Below are 20,308 nucleotides of genomic sequence, written 5' to 3'. Positions count from 1 at the left end.
GGTTGTTTCTTATTTATTTACACACTTTTACTGTTGTATAAATGCACCAATTGTTGTATTAAAGCAGTATCACAGCCATGATTATACAGAGTGATATCACATGGCTCATATATATTGCATAAGCTCTAAAATGATTATAGATGCATAACCATATTCCTCTGTAACCTGCTGTATTATTTTGAAGGAGCGAAAAGCGTTTATCACAATCAATCTGACAAGATCATTGGGTCTCATAGGTGGAGGGAGAACCAGCTACAGGGTAAGGCTAAGAGTAGCCGAATATTAGTGTAATCTATTAACTATGCACATCGTATACTCGTCTTTTTAGGCAAGTACCAGATATGGGTGTCATAAGATATTTTTAATACGACTGGATTTGTATTTAACTTGATCATAACTAATTATAACGAACAAAAAAACTCCCGTTATAATCAGTGAAGCTGTCTATACACTGTTTGATGGATGAATCTCTTACTTACATCATACTAGTGATGTGACATTCATGAACAATTCATTCAATTTGAATGAATCTTTTATATTACTCAGGAACATCGAGTCGTCTCAGCTAGGGATTCGTTCGTGCATGCGTAACATCCTATTGGTTCTTTACTGGAAACAGAGATTATTAGTTCACCTCCCAAGTCTTCAGCTCTGAGCGGTTTGTTCTTTAGTCACGTGATATGACAACAGTATTAGATACAGAAATTACTTAATAATTCCCAGCCTTCCCGTACAAACACGTTTACAGTCATGTGATGCCTTTCTGTTTGATGGATGAATCTCTTACTTACATCATACTAGTGATGTGACATTCATGAACAATTCATTCAATTTGAATGAATCTTTTATATTACTCAGGAACATCGAGTCGTCTCAGCTAGGGATTCGTTCGTGCATGCGTAACATCCTATTGGTTCTTTACTGGAAACAGAGATTATTAGTTCACCTCCCAAGTCTTCAGCTCTGAGCGGTTTGTTCTTTAGTCACGTGATATGACAACAGTATTAGATACAGAAATTACTTAATAATTCCCAGCCTCCCCGTACAAACACGTTTACAGTCATGTGATGCCTTTCTGTTCTCAAATTGTAGCTTTTTTATTTCTTACAATTTATAAATTTGTGAATTTCTGTCTTGTTGGTTAACATTCTATGTGGTAATAAAAGAGTTGGTTAAGGCTTTAAACTTTATCAGTATGATGAGGAAAAATCACTTTGATAAAGCAAATATAATAACAATATACAGTTAATAATATGTAATGTTTGTATTTGTTGTTAGAGACTGAGCCGGGAATCGGCACGAGACAAAAGAACGAATGACTCAAACCCGAAGACTCGAGAGATGAACTAATCAATACTGTTTCCAGTACTGCATAGCCTATGGGCATGTGACGTGACAAAAGAACGAATAGCCTGAAACTATGAATAAATAGTTTCTGTTTCTCATAATTTGGCCTTGGCTGTATTATAGTTTTGTATATATTATATATGCATAGTTTAATTATATTCTGCTGAAATGAAAGAAATTACTTGAAAAAAGATTCAAAGATCCGAGTCCGTAAAATGATCCGAACTTCCCATCACTACATCATACATACATCTGCACTGTTGTTTATAATGAGAGAATTCGCGAGAGTGCAGAATTCAGCACGCACACTTATCAAATCTCTGTCGTTTCAGTGATGACTCATCGGAACGCTTCTGATTGAGTTGCGTGTGTGATTTCCTTCTAGAGATCTAAATTTAATGCTGCAATTGACACTTTTCGTTTCATGTTCATTTTATTCGCAACAGCCGTAACGGATTTTGTTTCGCTGACTGTGCAGCGGCATTTTGTCCTAAGCCCCCATTAATTTCCGACCTGTGGCCAGCCTTACATACGCTCCGCCTATGACGGGTCTCGTGTTTTGGATGGTTTTCAAATTCACAGCTGGACCGTAGATCAACCGTCTACCTCTCAGATGAAATAAAGTGGTTATACAGCAGCGTCGCCCGTGTATTTTAAGTCAGACATAATGGATGGAGGTGGGAAGACACTGATCAGCGGCTCCCACCGGCAGATATACGGCCTTTACAGCAGAGCAGAGCGCCGCTCATAGAGAGAGCAGACGTAACCTTGACACGGGAGCAGGTCCAGAGCTGGATGGATTATATATAGAAAGGTCTGTGACTAGCCGTGTGTATGTGTGTGCTTGTGGCCCGGCGTGACTCTCTAATCCCGTCTCTCTCTGATGGATGGATGGCGATCTGCTCCAGTAATGATGCCAGATGCCCCTCAGGTCGCCCACCCTCAGTACCCAGCAAATGATGATAGGGATGTGCACAACTACATTTTTTTTAAAGCCAGTTGTCTTGAGAAAGCCTTGTGTTATTCATTCATATGGTGGTGCTACTGGTTTTGAGAGCATTTTCTCCATGTTTTGGTCCTCTTCGTGCTGAAGGTGCCCTGCTTTTACCAAGACAAATGGAAAGGCCATCTGTCTTTTGGCTCTCTTGTTCATTGAAGTGCTCAAGAAATGAGTTTGTTTACATGAGTTCCTCTGTTGTAACCTTGGCCCAGTTTATCACTGTTACCCGTCTTAATGTGATCAAACTTGCAATAGTGCTTTCACTACAGTTAGAGGTCACATTTATTGTGCATGTACAGTAAATGTTGCCTTTAAGAGTTTTTGTTTTAGTCCCAAGATACTACTAAGATTTCTCAAGCTATTCTGATGCGTCACGGTCTCATTCATTGATATGAAAGTGTGTGTGTGTGTGTGTGTGTGTGTGTGTGTGTGTGTAAATAATAATAATAATAATAATAATAATGTATTATTATTATTAAATATTTTTATAATTTTATATTGTGCATATTTTAATACATTTGTAATGTAAATATATTTTAAATGTATATATGCGTGTAATACATGGTTCTATTTTTTACAAAATATTTAAAATTATGTAATACACATTTTTATAAATATTTTTAGATACGCACAAAAATAACAGTCTAACTACAAGTTTTCAATTCTCTTGGCGGCTCAGCTAAGAGGCTTTCATGGTCTTTGGGTTCTTATTAAAGTTGTTGATGCAGAGACAAGGCCCAAGTAACCTTAGATCAAGACCTGCCATCATGAGCGTCACGGGTTTGGCTGATCATTGACTGGTGTCTACAAAGAGCTGCACGCCAGCTCTCGGCACAGTCGCCGCTTCAGCACATATTTATGTGAAATCTAACCGTCCTGAGTCCCGAGCGTCCATTCCTTCCCATCTGCCTCGGCTGCAGGCGTGTTTGCATGTGAAGCGTCTCATGTCGCAGCTCTCGTGAGACGCCGCTCTATTCATCTGTCACAGCAGAGAATTCACAGTGTGTTTAAAGCACTGCGAACGCTGCGGGAGCAACATCAGCCTGTTTGTTTAAGTCGAGTAATTTATAGACACCATTAAAAGAATTATGAATGTGCATGATATTTATAGCAGCAAATGCTAATTAACGACAAGTCAAAGAGGGAACGATCAGTTCCGCCTCTTGTCAGCCTCTTGGGTTTATAGTGATAACAGTAAGATATAAATGACTGGAAAAGGAAAACTTGTCAAGAACGACTTTGAATATTGACATGACAAAACCTTGCCTAAAAGTAAAAAATAAAAAATTGTACCTTTATTTTCAAACTAGATTTTTTTTAATTCAAAAGTTTAAATGTTTGAATGCTGTGATGTGTACTTGCATTGCTATTTAAATAAATAAATTGTAGATTAAAATTAATAAGTAAATAATTAGATTAAAACAAACAAATAAATAAAGCAAACAAACTAATAAATAAATGCATAAAAATATAGATTTATTTATAGATAGATACATATTGATTCAAATAAAACCATGAAAGTTAGATTTGAGTGAGTGAGGGATTATGATGAGTATAAAAACAATGTAACTTAATATAAACTAAATATAATTAGGCATATTTGTGATCTGCATTATTATAGTATTATTTATATACCTTTATAGTCATTATAAATGTTTTTGAATTGGCTTTTAGTTGTATAGTTTCGGTTTTCATTTTATTTTATTTATTAATTTTTTTCAATTTAGAATTTTTCATTTCTATTTTTTTTTTAACATTACTATTTAGGTTCACTTTATTTCTGTATTTTTAAAAGTTTTTCAGTCACTGCACTGATGAAAGGCCCTGCAGAAAAAGAGCTAGTATTATTTATATACCTTTATAGTCATTATAAATGTTTTTGAATTGGCTTTTAGTTGTATAGTTTCGGTTTTCATTTTATTTATTAATTTTTTTCAATTTAGAATTTTTCATTTCTATTTTTTTTTTAACATTACTATTTAGGTTCACTTTATTTCTGTATTTTTAAAAGTTTTTCAGTCACTGCACTGATGAAAGGCCCTGCAGAAAAAGAGCAAATTGTTTATGTTGTGTAACTTAAGTAAACTAAAAAAAAAAAAAAATGAATGTGCTATTTAAAAACAACTGAGAGATAATGATATTGTATATGTAGGTTTTATGGATTAGCGAAATGAAAAATAATTTTCACTTAGATTGCTCATCAAAGAACAAAACAACACTAGCTAATTAAAGCAGAATCTGCATCAAAGCCACATATGCTAGAAAAGTCACATGACTGCAGGTGGTTCCTTGCTAATTGCTGTAATTCGTATAAGACTCCTTTTATATGAGAAAACGTGAGTCATAATTTTTCATTTGTTCCACAGATGTCTTTATTTATAACCGCACTTTCATCGAGCGATTCTCTGCCTCGTATAATTAGTTCCTTCCTGTACGCCGCTGTAAAAGTCTCATTAAAGAAGAGGCAGAAGTGGCCTGATAACACTCTCCCTCTGTCTAATTAATGGTCTTCCTGCAGCCGCTGAGCTGACAATGAACCGCTCGCTTCTCAACCAGCCATCTGCTTTAACTCAGTGCTGTTATGTGAGGGGAAAAAACATAAACTAACACATTTCAGCATCACTAATACTGTTAATACTGTTCATTTCTGGGGTTAGTGATAAGATTTGTTCTCCAGACATGACTGATTCCTTCAATCATGTGTCTTGTTGAGGAGAGTTGTGCTGAAAAAACATATCATCTTACTCATTTTTGACTAATTTTCCAGTGCAAATATCTAAATATTCTTAAAAAAAACACACATATATATATATATATATATATATATATATATATATATATATATACACACATACCTGTGTGTATAAATATACATATATATAAAATTCATAATATAATAAATCTGTTTGTAAATAAATAGAGTGGAAAAAAAACTATCATATAACTTAATAGAATAAAATTTATTTTTTTCTTACTCAATATTTTTGTCTTGGTTTCCAGTACAAATATATAAAAAAAATCATAAATAAATATATTAATTATGTATTAATATATTAATGTGTATGTGTGTATAGTGAAAGTGTATATATTTATTAAATTATTAAATAAGATTTTTTATATTAATAAGATTTAAACAATCAAATATAAATAAAAAACAAATAATATACTGTGTGTGTGTGTGTGTATATATATATATATATATATATATATATATATATAATACAAATATTGCTTTTTATTAAATATCCTTTATTAATACCATTTAATAATATTCAAATGTATACACATTCAAATTCCAAAGTGTGTGTATAATTTTTAAATAAATAATTGTTTTTAAATAATAACATCATAATACTTAAATATTAAAAATGTATAAAATATGTATTAATCTTATTAAATGTCATTTAAAATATTGAATAATGTAATATGCTCACTTTCACAATAAAATACATTCTTTAAAATATGTATGATATATACACATACATGCATACATACACACATTTGCTCAATTTTCATATAATAATCCCCCTAAAAACATATCGATTCCACAACTGCACCGCTGATTTCTTCAACTGGATGTGGATGTGTTAATGTGGGCTCTGGATTGATCCTCGTCTAATCCCGGGACGCGCTCACAGACGTGGGGAGCGCTGAGTATATTTGGATTTAGCAAAATGATACAAGAGCAGGATTTGACTGAGGAGCCGAGCAACCCAGATTCCAGCTCAGATGCTGAGGACCTGTGGGAGACATCAGGAGATTGCCTGTTAGAGGGTGAAAATTGAGCAGGGAATGAGCCGCGGTCGCGCTCACTGACTGAGACCATTAGGAGTCTTAATGGAGGAGCAGAAAACGTGTTTGGAGCCGGCAGTGGAGTCTCGCTTATCTACTGCGCATTTAACAGATACTGGCTGTAGAAGATTCTCTATAGAGAAGTTTATCTCGTCTGCCTCACTGAAGGGAAACGCTGGAAACACCTCACGAGCAAAACCCTGCAGCACAGAAACATGCATAAATTAAAGAAGTATTTCAGAGTATTTTCACATTAATGTCTATAGAGAGTCGACTGCAGCAGGCAGGTGCGCCGGAAGCTTTCATGCAAGAACCTCAAGATTGTTCTTCTATTAAAGCATTTAAAAGAACTGCTTGTTTTTTGAGCTGTACAGTTGGTTATACAGACATTTTAATCATTCAGCATCGTCCAATTTCATCGTATGATCTCACAGTAAAAGTACCACACTGCAAAAAAATTATTTTTACATCGACACATTAACTTGAGAAGCAAGATTACAGAAGATGAGTCTCAGAAGTGTTGTTTTCTGAAAAATCTATCAGTTTATGCTTAAAACAAGTAAAAATAGCTGCCAATTGGGTCAAAATAATAATAATAATAAAACTTGATTTCCACTTGCTTCTGAATTAAATGTGTCTTAATAAATAATGCATAAGTTGTACTGAAAAACGAGCAAAAATACAGTGATTTTAAAAAAAAATATTTATATTAATTACATTAATTTCTTTTTTTAATATTATTTAAATCTTACTATTGTATTTAATAATATAAAAATATTTTTTATTACCATATTTTGACTTCAAAATGTGCACAAGTGTTATGAAAATAATGTTGTGAAATGCAAGATATGTTTTATATTTATTTATTTATATATGATCATTTAAATATTGTTACATAAAAACTATTATGTAATCATTTAATAAATGTATACACGCACTTTAAAATTATAAGTATGATAGTTATGAACTCTATTTTTATATTGTAGAATTAAATGTTATTCATTAAAAATTTATAAAAATAATAGTTTATTTATTTACATTTGATTATTTAAATATTTCTTTAAAATATTTATTAATATATTTTATATTTAATAAAATATTTATATTTTATATTTAATAGCAAGAAATTATTTGATAAGAAATCATAATGGTCCTTAATTTTCTGTATTCTATGTATAAATTGTTTTTTTCTTCTTGAAATAGGAGTGGGACACTATTTGTGACGATCAGCCATGCACATTTTTTACAGTCCCTTTGTACTTCTGTTTAAATGCTAGTTTAAATGCTAGAGTTGGAATAAATAATTTTTTCCCAGGGCCAGTAAAGAAACTCATCCAACCCTCACAATATTCTCTAATTTTCTTGATGCTTTATCAGGCGTGACGTGGAAGCTCACTGATATGAGCCATGGGCATCGTTTAAAGATCCATGGGTCACGTCTACATATGAGTGCTGTTAGTGGGTTTGGGTGTTTGTAAAACTTTTAACCCTTCATATGAGCAGTCAGAATCGAATAGAGCATTATTCTCTCTAAAAAGGCACTTTGAACTGTGCTCTTTCTAATGTTCCAGGATAAATGGCATTTCATTTTCTCTCCAGGTACGACACCATCACTAACCAGTGGGAGATGGTGGCTCCTTTGCCCAAACCCGTCCATTCTGCGGCAGCGACTGTCTGTGGGGGGAAGATCTATGTGTTTGGAGGGGTGAACGAGGCCGGCCGCTCTGCTGGAGTACTTCAGTCATATGTGCCTCAAACCAACGCCTGGAGCTTTATTGAATCGCCCATGATCGGTAAGAGCGCTCGGGACAGTTACTGAAGTGCAAACTGTGCTCCTCACCTGCTGTCTTCTGCGTATGGGAGCTTATGTGTTATATACACTACTGCCCGAAGGGTTTGGGGTCAGTATGAATTATTATATATTATACAGTAAAGACACTGATAATGTTACAAAAGATTCCGATTTCAAATAAGTACCGTTCTTGTGAAATTTTTACTCATTGAAGAATGCTGACAAATCACAAAAATATGAAGCAGCACGACTGTTTTCAACATTGATAATAATCAGAAAGGTTTCTTGAGCAGCAAATCAGCATATTAGAATGATTTCTGAAGATCATGTGACGCTGAAGACTGGAGTAATGATGCTGAAAATTCAACTTTGCGTCACGGAAATAAATTAAAATTTTAAAATATATTCAAATAGAAAACGGTCATTTTAAATTGTAGTAATATTTCCCAATATTACTGTTTTTATTGTGTTTTTAATCAAATAAATGCAGAAAAGTCTTCTTTCAAAAAAACATGCCAAGCCAAACTTTTGAACGGTAGTGCATTAATATAAATATACAGAAATATAAAAAGACCCCTACTCATCTATAAAATTAACTATTTTGGTTTATAAAATGTTCAAGCATCATGCATGAATAATCCCAGGTCCCACATCAGATGCATTTTATTCCTAAAGTTCTATATTAGACAGTTTTGAAACTGAGAAACTATAACTTCATGGGATTTCACTAGTATTTCATTAGTATTTGTCATTTTGACACGCACCAGAGATCTTGAGCTTGTGGGTGGAGGGACGCTCAAGGGAGAAGGAACTTTTTTCCAAACTGTGTCTCAGTGGTGAATGCAGCACTGAGGGACACGCAGCGGGAGCAGGACTCAGGCGTTTCATTACAGCTGGAAAAGCAAACGTTTCCCCATTAGTGCAGAAATAAGTGTGGATTTAAAAAAGGACACACAGCTGCACTCAAACTGCCCTGAAACCAGCTTCGTCTGCCATCTTTAGTCAGGAAAATCTGTTATTTTGGATATCCACCTGACTGCTGCAAGCCTTTCTCAGAGACACATTTGACGTTTAATATATACGGGAACACCTTACAATAAGTAGTTAACATTAAATAACAGTGAAAAATACTTCTGAAGCATTTATTCATCTTAGTAAATGTTAATTTCAAAAGTTGTATCTGTTAATATTATTTAATGGACCTGAGCTAACATGAACTAACAATAAATAGTTGTATTAAAGATGAATAAATACTGAAACAAATGTACTGCTCATTGTTAGTTAATGTTAGTTAAAGGGTTAGTTCACCCAAAAATGAAATTCTGTCATTAATTACTCACCCTCGTGTTGTTCCAAACCCGTAAGACCTTCGTTCATCTTCGGAACACAATTTAAGATATTTTTTATGATATCTGAGGGCTCTCTGACCCTCCCATAGACAGCAAGGTAACTACCACGATCAAGGTCCAGAAAAGTGCCAAGATGATCGACAAAGTAGTCCGTGTGACATCAGTGGTTCAACTGTAAAGTTACGTTTATCATTACCAGTCAGCGCCGCACACGCTCGCGTCATGATACTGTCGTGAACGCATGTCTACAAGTGACGCAGTAGAGACAAAAACGTGGAATAAAGTTATTATTTTTGTTTTCTTTGCGCAAAAAAGTATTCTCGTAGTTTCGTAACTTTACAGTTGAACCACTGATGTCACACGGACTACTTTGTCGATCATCTTGGCACTTTTCTGGACCTTAATCGTGGTAGTTACCTTGCTGTCTATGGGAGGGTCAGAGAGCCCTCAGATTTCATCAAAAATATCTTAATTTGTGTTCCGAAGATGAACGAAGGTCTTACGGGTTTCGAACAACACGAGGGTGAGTAATTAATGACAGAATTAAAATTTTGGGGTGAACTAACCCTTCAATGCATTAACCAGTGTTAACTAATGCAACCTTATTGTAAAGTGTTAACATATATTTGGTTATGTGGGTCGATTTTGGACCAATTAGATTTCACTGTCAGCCTCTTAAAATGTCTTCAGTCGAGTTTGATCAAATATCATAAAAAGTATCTTAAATGGTATAACGAAATTCTTTAATTTGGGAAAGGAAAAACAGAAATTGTGATATGGCCTAATGTGATTATTAACCTTCAAAAGGCTATCCTATAATTTTTTTTAGTTTTTTTGCAGTTGTGAGTAAAATAGATTTTACAAGAAAATACTATTTCAGTCTTTTTACTTCAAAATGTCATGTTTAATTCACTGTGTTACTTGCTGTTTCTGTGTAATTAATCCTACACCATGTTTTAATTAATTTTTTCTTCAATGATTGAATTAAATATGAGCACGGAGCACTGTTTTGCATTCTTCAGGCTCACCGTTTCAGAACAGTTTGCAGTCAGTTAATATCATGCATTTATGCAAAGCGATTGCTTATTGATCTTCTTTTGATTAATTATAGTTATTTTTATTGGTTGCTATTTGATCTCCCTCATGTTTTTGAAAGAGCAGCTAGAATTACTGTAAAAGAAAGAGATTTCAAAATAAGAGTCCCTTTTCATTTTGGTTTTGTTTATATTGAAAAGCATTGGAAAGACTAAATATTGTTTAATACATAGATTTTGCTAGTAATGGAAAAATAATCTGTTTATTGCGGTTTTTTAAACACATTTTTGTATCTGCAAACTCCAGTATAACTCAGCAAGCTTTGTAAGGCTCTTGCTATATTTGTGCGGCATGCATCAGATAGTTCATGAATAATCAAGGCCTTTTTAAAGCAAATCAGTTCATAACCATCTTGGTGAAGCCTGTAGGCGTTTATTTTCTAGTCATGCATGAACAGCTTGAATGAGGTTAGTCTGAAATCTCTAAAAGTGTATTTTTGGTCCAGCTAATGGGTGCGTGTGTTCTTTAGCAAAGCAGCTCGGCGAGTCTATTGACGGCGACGGCGTTTTGCAGCAGCAAATTGACCAGAAGTCGTTTGTTTATAATGAGATTTTCCAGCGTCCTCCAGCAGTTGTCAGTGTGAACCGAGTTTCACTGTATACTGTCTCTGCTAACATTAAGTGCACGCATAATGAAAACTCAACTTTAGCTAGTAACAAGTTTTTTGTGTTTGCATGTTTTCAAGAGTTTCTCGACTGTTATCGTCTCTGCCACCTGACAAGACCATCATTCACACTTACAGACGACTCATATTCTTTACACTTAGTGCTTGTCCTCTAGAATTCATCTTGTGGTGCATCTGGGTCCATTTTTAGATGCTAAAGTGTTTGTGTGGATTGTCAGGGCTTTAAATGATATAACAAAAGTCTTTTGATTTCAAGAGGTCTGAATATTGGGGAATTGTGATATGGCTTAATTGTATTATTACATTTCAATAGGCTGTGATTTCATTAAATAAATGTGAGCATTGCATGTTCAAAGTCAAAACATGGTTCTATTGTGCGTTTCAGAGCATTTTGCAATCACTGAATATAGTTCATAATGTTTTTTGTTTAATGTTTTGAATTTTTAAGGGATTTTATATTGAATGCTTTGGAACACAGACTTATGTTTGGTATCTTTTTAGAAGAACCTTGGAAGAAGACGCTTGGCAGATTATATTGCTGAAAATAAAAATGCAAAAAAATACTATTTTTTAATTTTATTTAAATATATATTTTCCAAAACATTTTACTCAAAAAATAGCTTTTTATTTATTTATTTGTTTATTTTTACTAAGTTTCGTACTATTCCAGTGAAGTAAAAAAAAATCTAAAAAACTAAAACATACAAAATTTCTGTCAAAATGATATATAATGAATTTTGCTGTTTACCAAAAAATCCTGAAGGAGAATGTCCAAAAATCCTGAAGGAGAATGTCCGGCTATCTGTTCGTGACCTCAAGCTGAAGCGAACTTGGTTTCTGCAGCAGGACAATGATCCAAAACACACCAGCAAGTCCACCTCTGAATGGCTGAAGAAAAGCAAAATGAAGACTTTGGAGTGGCCTAGTCAAAGTCCTGACCTGAATCCTATTGAGATGCTGTGGCATGACCTTAAAAAGGCGGTTCATGCTCGAAAACCCTCCAATGTGGCTGAATTACAACAATTCTGCATAGATGAGTGGACCAAAATTCCTCCACATCGCTGTAACAGACTCATTGCAAGTTATCGCAAACAAGGTATCGCTTGATTGCAGTTGTTGCTGCTAAGGGTGGTCCAACCAGTTATTAGGTTTAGGGGGCAAACACTTCTTCACACAGGGCCATGTAGTTTTGGATTTTGTTTTCCCTTAATAATAAAAACCTTCATTTAAAAACTGCATGTTGTGTTCACTTGTGTTATCTTTTATTCATGTTTAAATTTGTTTGATCTGAAATATTAAAGTGTGACAAACATGCAAAAAAATAAGAAATCAGGAAGGGGGCCAACACTTTTTCACACCACTGTATATATATATATCAGTACATACATTTTACTAGTAATGGCAGAATAATCTGTTGCCTTTCTTTAATCATATTAGTTTTGTATCTGCAAACTCCCGATATGGGTAGACCTTTAATTCATGTGTATCAATATATTAGTGCATACCAATTTCAGTGCATATGTACGTATAAAATAAAACATGTTTTATTATTTTAAACTTGCAGTTCCCCTGTTTTTCTGATGGGCAGTATTAAGTCCTCATTGAATATGTGCCATAGCCTGTTTAATTCAAGTGTAAGAATATGAGATATATGATTTATTTTGAGCTTATGGGTCTGTTCTGTATGGACTAAAGTTAATAGTTTGTGCAGGTCTTAAATAAAGTCTTATATTTGATTTTACCCTGCTTTGTATCAGGTAAATGCATACAGAGAAAATCTGTTTAACATTGTTGTTATCTGGTTCAGTTTGATATTTCATGGTGTTCATGAGAAGTTCTTTAGAAATAATGATGTCTCAGAAGTGTTGTGAAACACAAGAGCAGAATGTCTGAGCTTTTTTGTGGATTGTAGAAAGGGCAAAATACACAAAGTATTATAAAGCTGTCCATGTAACTTATGTCCTCTAAAAATATGATATGGTGTGTGTTGTGAGGAACAGATCCAAATGTAAGTTATTTGAAGCATACATTTCGTTGGATTGTAATATTTCTGAGGGTTTTTTTTCATGAATAAGTTTACACTAGTTAACTAAAATCCTAAATATATATATATTTTTGTTAATTGAAAGAAAATTAACTTTAACTGAAATAAAAAAAAAATTTTTAAATCAGGTTATTTCCAAGGTACTAAAATAACTAAAAAGCAAAACTGAAATAAAAATTAATAAAAAAACTATATAGATATATTTAAAAGAAGCTAAAACTAATAAAAATTACAAAATCACACAACAAAATTACTAAAACTAAAATCATAAAAATAATCATTTTTGTGAATTGAAATAAAATAAACTTAAATAAAATTTAAATGTAGAAAAAAAAACTAAAAATAAAAAATTAATAAAAACTATATAGACACATTTAAAACAATAAAAAATGACAAAAACACACAACAAAATTGCAAAAAAAAACCTTTAAATAAAAATTTAAATGAAAATCTCAAATTAAAAAAAGATTCATTATATTAATAACAAATATAATATCATCACAATGAATACTAAATTTAGTCCATTAACACCCTTGAAAAGGTTTTTAATAGTTTGTCCAGATTTAGACTTTTCATAAAAAAATTGATCTTAAACATCTTGTATAGATTTTACTTTAGTTGTTGTATCTATTATAAATAGTTTTTATTGTTTCCACTATAAATATAGCCATGGAAACAAAGAAACAAGTTGTTCTTTCCTGATGATTTTCCCTATTCTTGTTTCTGTCAGCAAGCTTTTATGTAGCGCATGAGTCCTGTAGACTGAGTTTCTGAGCTGGAGAGATGTCACTATGATCTGTGTGAAGATTCTTCATTTTAGTTCCACAGAAGTAATAACAGCATACAGGTTCAGAACGACACGAGAGTGAGTAACTAATGATAGAGTTGTCATTTTTGTGGATTGAACTCTTCCTCCAGCCAGTTGTTGATATTTGCATGGAACCAAACCAACTGAACATGAATAACGTCTGACGCGTCACATGAAACTCCTTCAAAAGCTTCAGATAGTGTAATGAGAGTGCGGTTATGCCGTTTGTAGCGAGAGTGAGATATGAACGCTTCTGACATTCCAGATGCAGACGTTCACTCGCCTGCATGGAGTCGCGGAGGGTCAAACACGTATGGCCGTGTAGACGATGAGCGTTTAGAGGCGGTGACTCAAAGCTCAGATACGGCAGCTGACATCATCTCCAAAGGCCAGCTGCATGTGAGAAGGAACATGATATTTGGATTATTGTGAAGGGCTTGAGCGATCTGGAAAGGTCGTCGGAGATGTCAAGTGTTGCAGGTATTCCTGCGCTGGCGGATAATGAACTCTTGAGGGTTTCAGCCAGTTACGTCATCTCAGCCTGAGCTCTTATTGATTTTGATGTTGCTATGGACCATAAGGCACTTATTGATTCTGATGTCGCTGTGGACATTGTGGCCCGGGGATCATATGTTTATTGCAGCCGTGTTTGTGTAAGAACAAGCAAAGGCTCAAATACAAAGCACCTCAGTCTTCATTGTCTTGTTATTTGACTTCCGACTCAATCGATAAAGCCATGGAAACGGTCAAAAGTAATAAAGGAACTAAAATGACTGTAGCATAATAATATGGCCGTGTAATTGCAGTGTAGGTCAGTAAAGACTAGCGGCTGAAGATGTGGGGAGGTAATGCAAAGGTCGCAGGTTCAAACCCAACAAAAACTGGGTTTGTGTAAATTGTGTAAATTATACACTACTTTTGGGGTCAGTAAGTGAATGCATTTATTCAGCAAGGATGCATTAAATTGATCAAAAGTCACAGTAAAGACATTTATAATGAGACAAGATGTCTATTTAAAATAAATATTGTTAGTATAAATATTGAAAAAAATCCGTTTCCACAAAAATGTGAAGCAGCACAACTGTTTTCAACATTGATAATAATCAGAAATGTTTCTTGAGCAGCAAATTAGCATATTAGAATGATTTCTGAAGGATCATGTGACACTGAAGACTGGAGTAATGATGCTGAAAATTCAGCTTTGCATCACAGGAATAAATGTAATTTTAAAATACATTCAAATATAAAATTTTAAAAAAGTTTTCAAAATAGTACCGTTTTACTGTATTTTTATCAAATAAATGCAGCCTTGGTGAGCAAAAGAGACTTCTTTCAATTAAATTAAAATAAATGTAAACAATGTATGCATTTTATTAAATTGATCAAAAGTCACAGTAAAGACATTTATAATGAGACAAGATGTCTATTTAAAATAAATATTGTTAGTATAAATATTGAAAAAAATCAGTTTCCACAAAAATGTGAAGCAGCACAACTGTTTTCAACATTGATAATAATCAGAAATGTTTCTTGAGCAGCAAATTAGCATATTAGAATGATTTCTGAAGAATCACGTGACACTGAAGACTGGAGTAATGATGCTGAAAATTCAGCTTTGCATCACAGGAATAAATGTAATTTTAAAATACATTCAAATATAAAATTTTAATTGCTAATAAGTTTTCAAAATAGTACCGTTTTACTGTATTTTTATCAAATAAATGCAGCCTTGGTGAGCAAAAGAGACTTCTTTCAATTAAATTAAAATAAATGTAAACAATGTATGCATTTTTTTTTGTGAGCCTGGAGCACAAAAGCAGTGTTAAGTCGCTGGGGTATATTTGTAGCAATAGCCAAAAATAAATTTTATGGATCAAAATTATTTATTTTTCTTTTATGCCAAAAACCATTAGGATATTAAGTAAAGATCATGTTCCATGAAGATATTTTGTAAATTTGATACTGTGAATATATTAAAACTTAATTTTTGATTAGTAATATGCATTGCTAGGAACTTCATTTGGACAACTTTTCTCAATATTCTGATTTTTTTTGCACCCTCAGATTCCAGATTTTCAAATAGTTGCATCTCGACCAAATATTGTCCTATCCTAACAAACCATACATCAATGGAAAGCTTATTTATTCAATTTAAAATATTTGACCCTTATGACTGTTTTTTTTGGTCCTGGGTCACATTTATACAATTTAAGTGCCTTAAAAATAGCCTGAAATACACAATGACTGATCAAATTCTTATGTGCACTGCAAAACTGACTTATTAAAAGTGTTTTAATCTTTTTTTACTTGTTTTCCAGTTAAAGTGTCAAAAAAACATTGAAACAAGATAAATTGAGTTGAGAAGCAACATTGCAAATGATAGTACGTTTTTGTAGATTGCATTGCAATATACGAGTATTCTGTCTTATTGCACTTGCAGATTTTTAAATGCTTGTTTTTTAACTTTTATACTTTAAAATGTGAAACTGCACGAATGCACTGGTGTTAAAGATGCGTTCTGTGAAAGCAAGTCTTAAGCATGAATGCAGTGTTGATTCTGACATCAATACTTTTTATTTTTTTTAAGGATTTTTAGATATTTTAACCAGAAAATTAGACATAAATCCTCGTTAAGTATAGTATTTCTTGCACTGTTGGTGGTGCAGTGACACATTGAGCGCTGAAGAACGATAAGATCTGCCGTGGAGAAGCTTGATTTGATCAGTCAGCAGTAAGAGATTCGTCTCTCAGCTGCCAGTCAGCGATCTGCCTAATGTTCCCGTTTGCATTTATTTATCTCTGTCCGTCTTATCGGCAGGGAACGGTATTGTCAGCGCCGCCGTCTGTGAATGACAACACCTTCCTCCCGCAGTGTTTGACAGACCAGAAACGCAGTGGGACAGGCTCACACTCATGCTGTACTGTATTGTGTTTAACATGTAAATAAAGCAGCCGTGGAGAAGAGCGGCCCGTGGCCATGGAACGCATCAGGGAGATGAAGGTCTTTGGTGTTATAGCCACATTTATGGAAGTGTGAAACTTTGTTTAACTAAAAGCACTGCCGCTGTTTGTGTGCAATATTCCTTCAAGAGCCCCATTTAGTAGTTGTGCCACATGACTGAGGATGGCAGATTGACACTTCAGCGCCCAGCAGGAGACAGCAGACACGCGCTGTGATAGGGGGCGCTGAAAATCATCCTCAAACATGTGCGGTCAGGCAGAGAACTGAAGCCAAACGGAGATTCCCTCAAGAAACACAGAAAAGAAAGTTCAGAAAACAACTCTAGAGAGGCAGAAGGTGAATCTCTAGGTCACATTTCACCCTGTTAACTGCTGTATGAATTTATGTGAGTTTTTAATTGTTTTTTTTGTCTAAGGGAAGAGTCAAAACTATTTTCAGTGGTTATTGACATACAGATCACAAATGCTGTCGACATCGCACTAAACCCAGGACATTCCTTTAAATAATACAGAAATTATTTAAATATATATTATTTATTGCATTACAATAGTGAAAATGTTATGCATGTATTTATATATTCATACATTTAAATCATTTATTTTGTTTCTAGTTTTATTTAAATGTAAAAGAAAATGTCTATATGTGAAATACTATACTATAGAATACTAAGAAATGTGTGCCTTCAGTCATAAAGATGCCATTAAACAAATATTTAAAATATACTGTCTTTGTTGTTTCTTAAGATTGAATGTGAAATTATTGCAATACAAAAATATATTTAAAAACTTTAATGTTAGGTGGGATTAATCGCAATTCATTTCAGAAAAAATGTGTGAGCTCTAATATATATATATATATCATTACAATAATGAAAATGTTATTTATTAATTTATTCATTCAATTCATTTATTTTGTTTCAGTTTATATTTAAGTGGAAATGTTTCTATTTCTCTCTCTCTCTCTCTCTCTCTCTCTCTCTCTCTCTTCTCTCTCTCTCTCTATATATATATATATATATATATGCATTACAATAATTAGAATCTGTATTTTTTATTTATTTATGCAGATAATGTAAATCTTTTTAAAGTTCATTTAAATTTCATTCTTTTAAATAATACGGAAATTCTAATTTAAATAATATATATTTCTATGTTTGTGCATGTATTACATATTTTTAGATATTTTTGCATTACAATAATGCAATAATAATTATTTATAATTATTAAAGATTAAATAATTAAAGATTATTTATTCATTTGTCATACAGATTTTCATTTTATTTAACCCAAAAAAACGTATAAACAAATATATACAATAAATGAATAAATATTTTATATAATTTATTTTTTTATTAATTATTTTATTGTGGGGTGAAATATGTCCCAGTTCTTAGCAGGTTTTGTGAGATTTACTCATGGACTTTAGTGATCTTCTTGTATTTGTCTTGTGCTTAGAGCACCGCTTAGCTCTGATAGATTAAGTGAGATCAAATATTTCCCTTGTTTAGTGTTCAGTATTGCCCATTGCACATGGACTGCATGCACACTTCTATTTCGGACCATTATTTATTAACCTTTCCTCCTCTTTCCTCTGTTTTTTTACATTATCCGTAATATCTGTTCTTCCCGGGAGGTCTCACTCCAAATCTGAAAAGGCTCAAGATTTAATTAGCTCAATGTTCTTGCATCTCTCTTCAGCGGCTGAGGTCGAAGTCACAGCTGCTGGGTTGAATGCGAATTCAATTCAATTATTTGCCACTCATCAATTATTTATGTGTTTTCCTCTGCTTGATTACTCGAATCAAAGAAGTTAACCGCATTCATGCCAACATAATGTGCTTGAACAGGGCTATTGATTTACAATTGGACAGTCGACACACTGACCTCAGCTGTTACTGTTAGACTCGTATTTTGTTGAAATTAATAAGCTGTTGCTTGGCTTTCTCAATAAATGAAATGTAATATGCTTACTCTTTACATCTCTTCTGTAAAATGGTCTTTGCTATCTTGTTTATAAGATGAGGTGCGCTGCCTTTAACAAGACATTCATCTGAAGTCAACATGAAGCCAATTGACTTAATGTGCTTTAATACGTGTTCCTGGTCTTACTCTGAATGATTCATCTGTGCACATTATTCCTGAAGATAAAAAAACATCAGAATCTTTCAGCAGCTGCTTCTAGCCACAGCTTGCATGCAAGATTGCAATCCAAAATTCAATGCATTCACTTATGGATTTAAAAAAACTGGTTTAATTTGGTTTTATATTGGGTTTTGACTTCCAACCTCCAAAATTGGTGACTTGTGTTTTATTCTCCCATTGTTCAGATAACAAGTACGCCCCCGCTGTGACTCTGAATGGATATATCTTCATCCTGGGAGGAGCGTATGCCAGAGCCACCACTATCTACGACCCCGAGAAGGGAAACATCAAAGCAGGACCCAACATGAACCACTCCAGACAGTTCTGCAGGTAAGACCAGCATGAGGCTGAAGATCAAGACGCAGACCACCATCTAGCCATGGAGAAATCTGGATGGGAGAGGTTTCATAGCTGTCAGAAAGCTAGTTAGATATGACTACTAAAACCATTCATGATTCTGTGAATACAGCTGAGTAGAGGTTTGCTGTACTGGTGCATCAGTATTACTTCAGTATCTAAACTGGTGCATTGGGATGTTTAGGTTCCCTCTCAACTGTTGTCCTAAGTAATACCACTTTGCTTTGAGAATTTGAATTTGTACACTAAATGCAAAATGCTAGTGAAGTGAAACACTGCTTAATGAAGCTTTGAAACATTTATGAAACTTTTGTGTTCGAGTCACTGGTTTGGAGCTTGTATCAAACTCACCAAGTCATGTGATTAAAGCAATTGAGGCTTTTTACGTCACACTGTTTTGAACCTGGATTTCGTAACATTTCAAAATACTGATGATTCGTTTTTAATACTAATGTGTTTATAATACAAAAAGAATGGTACTTAAAGGATTAGTTCCCTTCCAGAATAAAAAATTCCTGATAATTTACTCTCCCCCATGTCATACAAGATGTTCATGTCTTTCTTTCTTCAGTCGCATAGAAATTTTGAGGAAAACATTCCAGGATTTTTCTCATTATAATAGACTTCAATGGGGACCAACGGGCTGAAGGTCCAAATTCAGCACGATCCCAGCCGATGAATACGGGTCTTATCTAGCGAAACGATCGCTCATTTTCTTTAAAAAATAAAAATGTATATACTTATTAACCATAAATGCTCGTCATCTTCAAGTACTACGTAATCAAGTTGGAAAGGTCACGAAAATGAGAGTTTTTCGCCCTACCCTACCTTTTTAAACTGGAGTACACAGATGAAGAACTAACCGTGCGTGACCTTTCCAACGTGATTGCGTAATGTGTGAATTTGCAAACACGCATCGCAAAGCTAGTGCAAGACGAGCATTTGTTGTTAAAAAATAAATCATTTTTTAAATTGTTTTTAGAAATTGTTTTAGAT

General features: G+C 33.7%; 1 protein-coding gene across 1 annotated transcript in view; it reads left to right on the top strand.

Annotated features, from left to right (window-relative positions):
* The window catches only part of LOC107594123 (kelch-like protein 29), a 136,166-nt gene that overhangs the window by 111,023 nt on the left and 4,835 nt on the right, over nucleotides 1-20,308 (top strand). Inside the window, exons 12-13 of the mRNA XM_016284069.1 lie at nucleotides 7,739-7,932; nucleotides 19,141-19,285. Coding sequence (XP_016139555.1) covers nucleotides 7,739-7,932; nucleotides 19,141-19,285 — 339 coding nt within the window. The remainder of the gene's footprint in view (nucleotides 1-7,738; nucleotides 7,933-19,140; nucleotides 19,286-20,308) is intronic.

Source organism: Sinocyclocheilus grahami, unplaced genomic scaffold, assembly GCF_001515645.1.
Source record: "Sinocyclocheilus grahami isolate Dianchi unplaced genomic scaffold, SAMN03320097.WGS_v1.1 scaffold179.1, whole genome shotgun sequence".
NCBI classification, from domain to species: domain Eukaryota; kingdom Metazoa; phylum Chordata; class Actinopteri; order Cypriniformes; family Cyprinidae; genus Sinocyclocheilus; species Sinocyclocheilus grahami.
This window is presented reverse-complemented; position numbering and strand designations above follow the sequence as displayed.